General features: G+C 39.1%; 1 protein-coding gene across 1 annotated transcript in view; it reads right to left on the reverse strand.

Annotated features, from left to right (window-relative positions):
* Positions 1-609: 609 nt before the first annotated feature.
* LOC140448452 (pseudouridine-5'-phosphate glycosidase-like) overlaps positions 610-14,441 on the reverse strand; it is a 48,264-nt gene continuing 34,432 nt past the window's right edge. Inside the window, exons 5-6 of the mRNA XM_072541530.1 lie at positions 908-1,035; positions 610-741 (exon numbers count right to left, since the gene is read on the reverse strand). Coding sequence (XP_072397631.1) covers positions 625-741; positions 908-1,035 — 245 coding nt within the window. The 3' untranslated portion in view covers positions 610-624. The remainder of the gene's footprint in view (positions 742-907; positions 1,036-14,441) is intronic.

A 14,441-nucleotide genomic window follows, 5' to 3' on the forward strand; every position in this document is an offset into this window, starting at 1 on the left:
CATGTCGTGTAACATGAATATCCAGCAGTGTGTCCGTCTTCATGTTTACCAGTCTTCTGTGAGGAGATTTTGTTAACGATTTTTTTCCTGATAGCTCATTTGTGTACATTAAATACTCTAGTGAAGTTTTTCAAATGACCGGGAAGATTTTCTTTGCTTCTCGCAAAAGTGTAAACAAATTACAAATATTGTTCACCATTTGTTGCCGTTCTTGGTCGCCCACTTATAAAATGAGTTTTGTTGAACCTAATCCATTAAAACATAGTCTTATTAATGACAACAACTAATATTAGCGTAAAAGTATATTTAGACTTTTATACATTAAGAATAAAGTTAAGACAATCAGGTTCTGACAGTTGCAGTTTTTAACTTAATATATTATGAATAGTGGAAACAATATAGAGACTGGTGTATATATTGTATGGCACAAACAATAATTTGTTCCACTGTGTGAATGTATTAGGTAAAAGTAAGTAAGTTTAAGGATTTTTTTATGTTTTTAACAGTCAACGTTCTATATTAGGTATTGATAAATAATTAAATTTCGAATTATACTAGCAATATTGTGTTGGTAAATTATCGTCACACTTTATAAATTTTCAAGTGTGTGTTTTTGAAGATCATTTATAATTGTACATTATATTCTATCTTAATAACCCTATATGTACAGTAGGTACTTACCTGTATATTATCTGTGTCAAGGACAGCACTGCAATCCATATTGGAACCACCAATAATAATCTAAAAAAAGTATTTCCAAATGGGTATATGTAAATATAATAAAGTCTAAAAATCCAAAATTTTAATTCTAAAATAGCAAAAATAAATTACAAGGACAGATAATTTACTATTTTGTAGAGAATTATCAGATATATTGTTCAAAAAAAATATATTTTTATGTACTAACGGGTCGACGTTGGATGTTTTCTCCAATGATGGATGTACCTTTATCTTCTACTTGAGATTGTTCAAGTTTGGACAAAGCTACAGCAATATCAGCAGCAACTTTTGCATTATTTTTGATTAATGCAATATCTAGAAGTTATTAAAGAAAATATTTATATTATTAACCAACTTTTACAACAAAATAATAAAATTTATATGTATATTAGATTTATATGGATATTTATATATCTTCTTCTTGTTCTTCTTTTTTATATAGACATGACTCTGTCTGTTTTTCAATGTGCCCCCAATTAGTTGTCGTTCCATCGTTTAAGTGGTCTTCCTACTGATCGTCTTCCTATTGGGGAACCGTCTCTTGCCGTCTTTACTACTCTATTTGTTGTCATTCAGCTTAGGTATATGATCGTTCCATTCTACTTTTCTATTTCTTACCCAGTTCTTGATGTTCTTTAGCTTGCATCTACGTCATATATCTGTACTTCTAGCTCTGTCCCATAGTGTCTTATCATCAACTTTTCTAAGTATTTTTATCTCTGTTATTTCTAACATCCTTTTTGTCGGCTCTGTGTCAGGTTTTGTTTCTGCCGCGTATGTCACTGTCACTGTTTTGACTGTTGTGAATTCTGCCTTTCGTTTCTTTCTCGATATTTTTATTTCACCATATTGTTTTATTCAGGCAGCCTGCGGCTCTGTTTGCTCTATTTACTTAATCTTCCACTTCAGTTTCGAGCTTTCCGTAGCTATATAATGTGATGCCTAGATATTTAAATTCCACAACTTGTTCTATTATATGACCTTCCAGCTCCAATTTACATCTTCGTAAATTTGCTGTTTTTTTGGGGAAATTAACATGTTCAATTTTCTGACGGATATATTAAATTGGTGCAGCATACGTTGTAAATCATCTTCACTTTGAGAGAGTAGTATTGCATCGTCTGTATAACAGATTTTTTTAAGTTGTTTTTCTCCCATTTGGTATCATTTTAGTTCTTACTTTTTTTATTATTTCATCCATAATCAGGTTGAACAATAGACGACTCGGCGAATTTTCCTGTCTCATTCCATTACCAGTTTCAATAGAGTCGGTTAATTCTTCTTCTATTTTTATTTTATTGTATTGTTTTGGTAGGTTTTTTCGATCGTTTTGATTATTCCTAGAGGTATCTTTCTTGCGTACAGTAAGTGGATAACGTCTTTTATTTTAACCTGGTTAAATGGCTTCTTAAGGTCCACTAAACATAGGTATGCCGGTTTGTTGAATTCTAATGATTTCTCTTGCACTTGCATCATTATAAATACAGCGCCGGTGCATGATCTTCCCGACCTAAAACCTTGTTGTTCTTCTGCTAGTGTTATAATTTCATTCAGTTTATTTGTTATTACATTGGTGTTAATTTTAGTGTTGTGTTTAATAAATATGTATATATATATATATATATATATATATATATATATATATATATATATATATATATATATATATATATATATATATATATATATATATATATATATATATATATATATATATATATATGTTCGGAAAGATTTCCGCGGTTAGTACAATTAAACTTAGAGCTAAGATTAATATTATTATAATAATTAATATTAAACTCACCAGTCTTCCGGGTTGAACCGCGTCGATATCCATTTTGCCGAGCTTTCGACATCCTCTCTGATGTCTTCTTCAGGGCTTCCGAGGTCTCAGTCTCCCGAGCCCCCAGACACTACTACACTCACTAGTCACTTCTAGTTCACTCACTAGTTCACTACTACGACTGGGACCAGGGGACGGTTCATTTATACCGTCGATGGTGACGTGGCCTAGGTGGGGGTTAGGGTGGGGATTGGCGCGAGAGTTGGCGCGAACATTTCCGACAGTGGGATTTTGATTCGAAGATGGAGGGGGCGATATTTTGTTTATGAGAGGTCTCCATGTAGAAGGTAACCGTATGGCGTCATCTCTTTTATTAAGGGAATTTGGTCTTTTTTCTATTTCTATGGCTTCTCGGATAATTCTTGGTTTATAAAAGCGGATGGGGGCTATGGTTCTGGAGTTTTCGAAATCAATTTTGTGACCTGTATGAAGATGGTGTTGACCGAGAGCTGAAATTGAATCGGAATTGCGAACAGAAATGGAATGTTCATAAATCCTATTTTGAATTCTACGATTTGTTTGGCCTATATAGGATCGGGGACAGTCTGCACAAGGAATTTCATAAACTCCGTGCTGTTCGTTTGGAATATTGTCTTTGATTGATCGAACAAGAGATGAAAGTTTTTGTTGGGGGGTAAATATTGTTTTTATTCCTCTTGGTTTAAGAATTTTGTCGATTTTGTCAGTGACACCTTTGATGTAAGGAAGAAACGCTTTCGTATGATAAGGGTCTGGGTCTTTGGATTGAGATTGAGTGGGAGATTGATGTCTGTGGATGCTCCTATTGATGTGATTTTCGCGGTAGCCATTTTGGATGAGGGCTTGTTTTAAACAAGAAAGCTCAGCGGATCTACTTGCATCATCGGAAAGGCGTATTGATCTGGATACAAGAGTATTAATGACTGAATTAATTTGTGAAGGTGCGTGGTGAGAGTTGGCATGCAAGTAACGATTGGTATGTGTGGGTTTTCGATAGACAGAGTAATGAAAACCTTGGGATTGGTGTTTCTTTATGAAAACATCGAGAAACGGTAGGGATGAATCAGTTTCTACCTCCATCGTGAACTGGATACTAGGATGTATACCATTCAGATGGGTTTGGAAAGACACCAAAGCATCCCTGCCATGGGGCCAAATGACGAATGTATCGTCAACATATCGTAGCCAACATGTGGGTTTGAGCATTGATGTGGATAGTGCTCGGGTCTCGAAGTCTTCCATAAAGATATTGGCAATCACTGGAGATAGAGGGGAGCCCATTGGGGCACCATTTATTTGTCTGTAGAATTGATTTTGGAAGATGAAATAGGTGTTGGACATACAATGTTTAATGAGAGATAAGTGGTCTTGTTGGATACTGTACTTAGTTTTCAGAATGTTTAGAGTTTCATCTATAGGAATGTTTGTAAAAAGTGAGACAATATCGAAACTTACTAGAATGTCTGACGGTGATATAGGGTATTGTTTAAGAAGTTCGATGAAATGAAAAGAGTTTTTGACGAAGGATGAAGCATTTTCGGCGAAAGGTTGTAGAGTTTTGGCCAAATACTTGGCCAATGGTTGTGTAGGGCAGTTGTATGCACTGACAATGGGACGTAGAGGAATATCGGGTTTGTGAATTTTGGGGAGGCCATATATTCGAGGTGTTCTTGAAGACTTTTCACGAGGAATTAGAGATTTTTTGATGTCAACAGGAAGAGAGGTTTTATTGATAATGGCTTTTGTTGTTTTCTCCAGATAGGTTGTTGGATTATTAAGAATTGGTTTGTAGTCTGGAGTGTTAACGAGATTTGAAAGTTTATTGATGTAAGAAGAAGTGTTTAGGATGACGGTGGCGTTTCCTTTATCGGCGGGAAGAATGACTAGATCTGGATTTGACCGAAGTTCTTTCAGGGCTTTTTTCTCGGATTGGCTAATGTTCTGAGCAGGAGGCTTTGAGTTTCTAAGAACTCTAGAGATGTCTTGTCTGGTTATTTCAGCATCTTCGGAAGATAAACTGGAGATGGCTTCTTCAGTTTGACAGATGATTGTCTCAATTGGAATGTGACTTGGAGTAACAGAGTAATTGAAACCTTTTGCTAAAGCTTGAGTGGCAATGGCAGAAATAGGGGTATCAGAAAAGTTATGAACCACTGTGACTTTTGTGTAACTTTTCTATGTAACTTTTCTGATACCCCTATTTCTGCCATTGCCACTCAAGCTTTAGCAAAAGGTTTCAATTACTCTGTTACTCCAAGTCACATTCCAATTGAGACAATCATCTGTCAAACTGAAGAAGCCATCTCCAGTTTATCTTCCGAAGATGCTGAAATAACCAGACAAGACATCTCTAGAGTTCTTAGAAACTCAAAGCCTCCTGCTCAGAACATTAGCCAATCCGAGAAAAAAGCCCTGAAAGAACTTCGGTCAAATCCAGATCTAGTCATTCTTCCCGCCGATAAAGGAAACGCCACCGTCATCCTAAACACTTCTTCTTACATCAATAAACTTTCAAATCTCGTTAACACTCCAGACTACAAACCAATTCTTAATAATCCAACAACCTATCTGGAGAAAACAACAAAAGCCATTATCAATAAAACCTCTCTTCCTGTTGACATCAAAAAATCTCTAATTCCTCGTGAAAAGTCTTCAAGAACACCTCGAATATATGGCCTCCCCAAAATTCACAAACCCGATATTCCTCTACGTCCCATTGTCAGTGCATACAACTGCCCTACACAACCATTGGCCAAGTATTTGGCCAAAACTCTACAACCTTTCGCCGAAAATGCTTCATCCTTCGTCAAAAACTCTTTTCATTTCATCGAACTTCTTAAACAATACCCTATATCACCGTCAGACATTCTAGTAAGTTTCGATATTGTCTCACTTTTTACAAACATTCCTATAGATGAAACTCTAAACATTCTGAAAACTAAGTACAGTATCCAACAAGACCACTTATCTCTCATTAAACATTGTATGTCCAACACCTATTTCATCTTCCAAAATCAATTCTACAGACAAATAAATGGTGCCCCAATGGGCTCCCCTCTATCTCCAGTGATTGCCAATATCTTTATGGAAGACTTCGAGACCCGAGCACTATCCACATCAATGCTCAAACCCACATGTTGGCTACGATATGTTGACGATACATTCGTCATTTGGCCCCATGGCAGGGATGCTTTGGTGTCTTTCCAAACCCATCTGAATGGTATACATCCTAGTATCCAGTTCACGATGGAGGTAGAAACTGATTCATCCCTACCGTTTCTCGATGTTTTCATAAAGAAACACCAATCCCAAGGTTTTCATTACTCTGTCTATCGAAAACCCACACATACCAATCGTTACTTGCATGCCAACTCTCACCACGCACCTTCACAAATTAATTCAGTCATTAATACTCTTGTATCCAGATCAATACGCCTTTCCGATGATGCAAGTAGATCCGCTGAGCTTTCTTGTTTAAAACAAGCCCTCATCCAAAATGGCTACCGCGAAAATCACATCAATAGGAGCATCCACAGACATCAATCTCCCACTCAATCTCAATCCAAAGACCCAGACCCTTATCATACGAAAGCGTTTCTTCCTTACATCAAAGGTGTCACTGACAAAATCGACAAAATTCTTAAACCAAGAGGAATAAAAACAATATTTACCCCCCAACAAAAACTTTCATCTCTTGTTCGATCAATCAAAGACAATATTCCAAACGAACAGCACGGAGTTTATGAAATTCCTTGTGCAGACTGTCCCCGATCCTATATAGGCCAAACAAATCGTAGAATTCAAAATAGGATTTATGAACATTCCATTTCTGTTCGCAATTCCGATTCAATTTCAGCTCTCGGTCAACACCATCTTCATACAGGTCACAAAATTGATTTCGAAAACTCCAGAACCATAGCCCCCATCCGCTTTTATAAACCAAGAATTATCCGAGAAGCCATAGAAATAGAAAAAAGACCAAATTCCCTTAATAAAAGAGATGACGCCATACGGTTACCTTCTACATGGAGACCTCTCATAAACAAAATATCGCCCCCTCCATCTTCGAATCAAAATCCCACTGTCGGAAATGTTCGCGCCAACTCTCGCGCCAATCCCCACCCTAACCCCCACCTAGGCCACGTCACCATCGACGGTATAAATGAACCGTCCCCTGGTCCCAGTCGTAGTAGTGAACTAGTGAGTGAACTAGAAGTGACTAGTGAGTGTAGTAGTGTCTGGGGGCTCGGGAGACTGAGACCTCGGAAGCCCTGAAGAAGACATCAGAGAGGATGTCGAAAGCTCGGCAAAATGGATATCGACGCGGTTCAACCCGGAAGACTGGTGAGTTTAATATTAATTATTATAATAATATTAATCTTAGCTCTAAGTTTAATATATATATATATATATATATATATATATATATATATATATATATATATATTTGATATGATCCGAAAATGTATATAAAGAAAAATTAATAGAGAAAAAGAAGAAGACACAAAAATTTGTAAAATCATGTTATAGTTATGTCATATTTAGATATACGGTTTGATTTTATTGTGTTGTGAAGTTTTATTGATTTGTGAAGAAAATAGACTTTTTCAATTGTAGATTTACGGTAAATTTCGGACTTTTCAAATTAGAATAGGTATTTAAGATTAGTTTAAGTAAATAAAATGTTATACTAAAATATCAAATCTACCTGCATTTTTTCAAGGATTAATTTCGGTTATCACGAAACAAGTCATTAAGGGTATTAGTAGAAAGTAGAAAGTCTTTGTCCATATTTTTGTACACAATTATGGGAATTGGAAAGTGTTGGCGTTTGGAGAATTGAGTTGAGGATGGTGATTGGTTCAACAGAAAATTATGGAAGGGATTGAGAGACGAGAATGATTTTTTGAGCAGAAAATGTGAGCATCCGCTGTTGGACTGGAAATGAGGAAAGATCAAATCGACTCGACAGGTGTGTGTTTTGTTTTAAACTTTGAAAGAAAAGTATAGATTTTGTGAAAATAGTAGTGTCAGTAAGTTTTGAAAGCTGATTTGCCGGATGAAAAGGGTGCAGAATTTGTAAGTACAATAAAATTATTATTCCCGGAGAGATTCGTAGTTAAGCGGATAGGGGCAATCCAAAAAGGAGATAGAAACGTGAGTCTGGACTTTCTTTTGATCGATGACTGTTTTTATAAGCAGAACCAGGTAAGGAGTTTTTCGATAGAGAGTGAATTAAAGTGAATCATTTTCATGAAGTGCAGAGAAAAATTTACTAAGACGAGACAATAGATGGGACTAAGTTTCCTGTTGTAATTTTATATGTGAAAGCTATATGATTTGAGAACATTTATTTGTAAGAGATTTCAATAGTTGTATAAACAGGTTTAAAAAGGTTTATTTTACTATTATATATTAATTGTATTGCACAAATTTGAGTTTGTTTTTATTTGCTCCTTTTAGGGGAGCACGGAAGGAGCCTCCACGCAAGTGATATTATAAGAACAAAATGTCACTGGCGCTCCCCGGTAACGCCCCTCGGGCTGCCAATCCTTCCACCACTGGATCCGAACAAAGTAACGAGAATCAACGGCTCTTCTCAGAGCCTACACTGACAATGATGACCATAAACATTGGGGGTATTACTTGTAACAAACAGGAAATTTTGTCTGAACTGTGTAAAATCCACAAGTGTGATATATTATGTATACAAGAGACTCACCGTGACATATCAGCACATAGACCTAGCATTGAGGGAATGCAGCTTATCATTGAACATCCAAGTGCAAAACATGAAAGCGCCATCTTCGTAAGAAGAGATATTGATGTAACATCAGCTGAAAAAAGATGCTACAACGACATTGAAATTCTGACCGTAGAAATAGGAGCCTGCACAGTGACATCTGTGTATAAACCACCCCCGAGAGACTTTGTTTTCTCCCCTCCAAAAAATTTCGCTTCTCAAAAAACCAGATTCATTCTGGGTGATTTTAATAGTCATAATGTTCATTGGGGCTACGCTTCAACTGATAAAAATGGAGATCTTGTGGAATCGTGGGCTGAACAAAACAACCTGGCACTTCTACATGACCCAAAACTGCCCTATTCGTTCCAGAGCAAAATATGGAAGAAAGGTTACAACCCTGATCTCACCTTCATCAGCATATCTTTAGAGGACCGTTGCGTTAGGAAGGTATATAAGCCTATACCGAAGACGCAACATAGGCCCGTGGGAATAACCGTTTACAGCGCTATAAAAGCTTCCAAAATCTCGTTCAAACGAAGGTTTAATTTCAAAAAAGCGAACTGGGCAAAATTTGCTGATAAATTGGAAACACAAGTGAAAAATATAATCCCGATCCCCAAAAACTATGACGCGTTCATCAAACTTGTAAAACGAATCTCATGTAAACACATACCCAGAGGATGTCAACAACATTACATATCTGGTCTGAACGATGAAGCAAAAGACATTATGACAAAGTACACCGAAGAATATAGTAAAGACCCATTTAGCGAAGTTACGGCAGAGATAGGGGAGAGACTGCAGCAAGCACTAAGTGCCTCCAGACAACAACGGTGGAGCGAGACTTTAAGTAAAATGGATATGACGCACAGTAGTAAGCAGGCTTGGAATATGATCAAAAAACTTAATGGTGATCCCACAGAGATGAAAGAGCTATGTGCAATAACGCCAAATCAGATAGCCCACCAACTGCTTCTGAATGGCAAAACGTTGTAAAACGCCAAAGATTATAAGAACTCAAGACCAGTAAACAACTCTCTTGCGAAACGCATTTACCATCGAAAAGCTCAAAAATGGTATTGACTGTATGAACAATGGAAAATCACCTGGAGTGGACGAAATCCTAAGAGAGCAGATAAAACACCTCGGGCAAAAAGCGAGACAATGGGTGCTCGATCTATTTAACATCTGTCGCTCTACCTACCAGATTCCAAAACTGTGGCGTAAATCAAAAGTAGTAGCCCTTCTGAAACCTGGGAAAGACCCTGAACTATCGAGTAGCTACCGTCCGATATCCCTGCTATACCATTTGTATAAATTGTATGAACGCCTCATTTTAAACCGCATCCAGGAAAAATTAGATGCAAAACTAATCCCACAATAAGCAGGCTTCAGACCAGGTAAATCATGCACAGGCCAAGTGCTGAACCTAACAGAATACATAGAGGAGAGATTTGAGCAGAAAGAGATAGTGGAAGTAGCCTTGATAGACCTCACAGCGGCCTATGATACGATAAACCTCAGAACCCTGCTAACTAAGATCTATAACATTGTGCTTGACTACGACCTGGTAAATATCATTAGATCACTGTTGTGTAATAGACGTTTCTACGTTTTGCTAAATGGAAAGAAGAGCAGATGGAGAACCCAAAAAAGTGGCCTACCTCAAGGATGCGTTCTGGCGCCGTCCTTATTTAACATCTACACCAACGACCAACCAATGCACCCTCAGACTGAGAGTTTTGTCTACGCTGATGACCTTGGTATAGCCGTAAAGGGAAAAACACTCAGACAAGTAGAGTCGACAATGGAAGAGGCTTTAAACATAATGTCAACTTACTACAAACAAAACTCATTAAAGCCAAACCCTACTAAAACCCAAGTATGTGCATTCCATCTGTTGTGAATTTATTAATTGTTATGTCTTTAATTTATAATGTCTTTACTAATTTATTATCTTGTTCCTACTTTAATTTATTAAAAGGCACGATAATTTATATAAGTTTATTTATCACTACATATACAATAATTTATTAGTAGGCGAGCGTAACAATAATATCACGAGCGCGAATCTTCTTTATTAACTGTCCCTTCCAAATAAAGTTCCGTTATTATATACCAGTGCCGCTATCTCGAATAGTCTAAAACCTTCGATGGCGAAACGGTAAAGGCAAACTGGATTTCCCTCGCATCGCTTCTGGAAGGTCGCTCAGGTAAATCGAGGCCTCTCGTAAACTCTACAACATATTAGATTAAAAACATGTTTTAAAGGTTAAAACTATGACTCATATTTTTACGTAACATTGCCCCCCTCTCAAAAGATGGTTCCTCCTGGAACCTTGTTGGGACTAGAACTGGAACGGTATGCTGGTATCGGCAACTGGACCCTCTTTTACAACTTCCAGTTGTATAAAAATGACAAGGGACGGTTTTCTCTCCGCACCAGTAACTATGCGGATTGCAACAGACTAACACCTGGACTTCGGTTTCTTTAAAGATCTCCTCCACCATATTTCGGATAACCCTCCAATCTAATTGGCGGCACTCCAACTTTGGCATGGCTAACTTTTGCACGTCGGACTCTAGTACGTGCCCTCTCAATTGAAGTAAGGCTTCCCATACATCTCGGTAGGTAGGTTGGTCACGGGCAGTGTCTTTTGTTACCAGGTAGAAAAGGTAACGTGATGCATCTTGGAGTTTCAAGGTTTTACCGGGAGCTGGCACTTGGCATTGAAGTTCTGCAACTCGACCAAACTTCCTTCGAAAGACGGATGCCAACCCTGGTGCGTCTTTGATACTGGCCGGGATGGTAAGGGCCAGCGAGTAGTCATCGGGGAGCTCGAGTAGATCTTGCTTTTCTTCAGTGGTAACACCATGTCTCGCTTTACCGGTACCTCCATAGGCACCCATGAATTCCTCAAACGTGAGGTCAAACACATCTTGGACTTGGTTTACTTCCACTTCTTCATCTACGTCGTGGTCACCTTCGAAAGATGCCAACCGGTTATGGTGTACTATCATCGGCTTTCCCCTCGGAATCTTGCTTATTCGGTAGATGACATCGTTGATCTTCTACATGATGAGGTATGGACCTTCCCAAAACTGCTGCAATTTGGGAGAACAACCTTTTCGCTTCTTGGGATTATACAGCCATACTTTGTCGTTCTTCTTAAAGCAACCCTTTTCGGCTTGTGTATCGTACCGTTTCTTCATTCGGTCGCTAGCGATCTGAAGGTGGGAACGGACCAACTCATGTACATCGTCCATTCTTCTTCGTAATTCGATCACATAATCTTCACCTGCTACATCTTCTCCAGGTCGACACCCAAATTCTAGATCACAAGGTAGTCGCATTTCGCGTCCGAATAGGACTCTGGCTGGTGTCTGGCCCGTTGATTCGTTAACAGCAGATCTGTAGGCCATTGTAAAGAACGGAAGGTATTGGTCCCAGTCTCGCTGATGATCGGACACCATCTTTGTCAAATACTTGCCAACTGTCCTATTCATTCGTTCTACCATACCATCCGATTGCGGATGATACGCGGTAGTTCTTGTTTTCTTCATGCCTAGTCTATCACATATTCCTTGGAATAGATCACTTTCGAAGTTCCTGCCTTGGTCACTATGGATCTCCAAAGGCACTCCAAATCGGCTGATATATTCTTGGATCAACTTATCTGCAACGGTGGCGGCCTTCTGGTCTGGAAGTGCGTAAATCTCGACCCACTTAGTGAAGTAATCCATTACTACCAACATGTACTTGCCCCCATTTTCACTTTCTGGAAATGGCCCTGCAATGTCCAAAGCTATTCTTTCAAACGGGCTTCCAACATTATATTGTCTCATAGGAGCTCTCCTTTTCCGGTGAGGCCCGTTACTCGTAGCACAAATAGTACATTTCTTACACCAGTCTTTTACGTCGTCGGAACTGTTCATCCAATAAAACCGTTCCCGAATTCGCTGAAGGGTTTTCCTTACACCAAAATGCCCTCCCGATGGACTGTCGTGTAACTGACGAAGTACTTCGGCTATTCTGCTCTTTGGGATCACCAACTGTCTTCTCTTCTCTGAACCGTCATCATTTTCCAGGACTCGTTTAAGCAAGCCATCTTCGATGATAAATGAGTCCCACTGGGCCCAATACGTCTTAACTACTGAGCATAGGTTTGATATTTCCTGCCAAGGTGGTCGACGGTTTTCCCCTTTCCATTTTCGGATTTTCTGTATAACTGGATCTCTCTCTTGTTCTTCCCTTATCTTAGTAGGCGTCCAGTCGTCGTTGACAATCGTCGTTCTTAGCACTGCTGCTTCCTTGGATTCCGTTTTGTTGCAGTGGGGACACTCTGCTGGGCATGGCCGTCTGGAAAGAGAATCAGCGTTTCTGTGGCTAACTCCGGCTCGGTGCTCAATCTTAAAATCGTATTCTTGGAGTCGTTCGATCCACCTGGCTATCTGACCCTCTGGATTCTTAAACTGCATCAACCACTTAAGGGCGGCATGGTCGGTTCGGATTAAAAACTTCCTTCCATAGAGGTATTGATAGAAGTGCTCTACTGATTTCACTACTGCCAGAAGTTCTCTTCTCGTGACGCAATAATTCCGCTCAGGTTTTGAAAGAACTTTACTAAAATATCCGAGGACTCGTTCCTGTCCTCCTTGAATCTGAGACAGCACTCCTCCAATTCCCACATTACTTGCATCTGTATCTAAGATGAACTCTCCTTCTGGCAGTGGATACCCTAAAATTGGTGCTGTTATTAAATGCTTTTTCAACGTTTCAAAGGCATTTTGGCAGTCTATATCCCAGCGGTATTCTCTTGCTTCCTCTGTAAGTCGCGTTAATGGCTTAGCGATATCTGCAAACTTCTTAATAAACCTCCGGTAGTAAGTACATAGTCCAAGAAAACTTCTCACTTGATGTTTGTCAGTTGGTTTTGGCCATTCCTTAATGGAATCGATTTTTCCCTTATCCACGGCCACTCCTTCTTTACTGACTATATGACCCAGATAATTGACTTTACCTTGAAATAGCTGGCACTTCTTGGGGTTTAGCATCAATTGGGCAGCTTTAAGTCGATTAAAAACGTTTTCTAAATTCCTCAAATGATCTTCGAATGTCTCCCCCAAGACGATTATGTCATCTAAATAAACCAGGCATGTTTTCCAAGATAACCCTCTCAACACATTTTCCATAAGCCTCTCAAATGTCGCAGGAGCATTACAAAGACCAAATGGCATAACGTTGAATTGCCACAATCCAGATCCTGTGGTGAAGGCTGTCTTTTCTTTATCGACTGGGTCCATTTCTACCTGCCAGTATCCAGACTTCAAATCTAAAGTAGAAAACAATTTACTTCCAGCCAATGTGTCCAATGTGTCATCGATCCGAGGCAGAGGATAACTATCTTTCTTGGTAACGTTGTTCAGCAAACGGTAATCCACACAGAACCTCGTCGTTCCGTCTTTCTTCTTAACCAGGACCACCGGAGAGACCCATGGACTCGTAGAAGGTTCTATCACCCCGTCTTTCTTCATTTCCTGAACAATCGTTTCAGCTTCCTCTCTCTTCGCCTGTGGTAATCGTCGAGCTGTTTGACGAATTGGCTTAGCATTACCAGTATCAATTTTATGCTTAACAACGGTAGTTCTTCCCGTCTTTCCTCCTTTCGGTACGAAAATATCACGATACTGCCGAAGAAATTCCCTTAATTTCCTTTTCTCCATCTGATTTAGAGACTGTCCTGCAACTGCAACCATTTGGTCGAATTTGTCGTTGGAATTATCAGATGTTGTCGCCTGACGAATTATGGATGTCACAGGTACACAAGTTCCTACTTTTGTCTCTTTCTTTATGGTCACTGGGTAGTCGTTGACATTGATAAGTCTCACAGGAATTTCTTTAGCCGAAGTCACCAATTCCTTTCCAATTATGATTCCACGGCCAACCTCATCGTCGTGGTTCCAAGGCTCCATCATAACAGGTCTCCCTTCGTCTACAATTCCCTGTAGTCGCGCTACTATGATCGTTTCGCTTCTCGCAGGCACGACTGTATCTTCTGTAATGGCTGCTTGCACAGTGTTGTCATTATGTGGATGGAGAAATACCTCCTCGTTGCCAACTTTGATTACCTTATTCTTAAAATCCAATTGGAA

Source organism: Diabrotica undecimpunctata, chromosome 8 (assembly GCF_040954645.1).
Source record: "Diabrotica undecimpunctata isolate CICGRU chromosome 8, icDiaUnde3, whole genome shotgun sequence".
Lineage (NCBI taxonomy): Eukaryota > Metazoa > Arthropoda > Insecta > Coleoptera > Chrysomelidae > Diabrotica > Diabrotica undecimpunctata.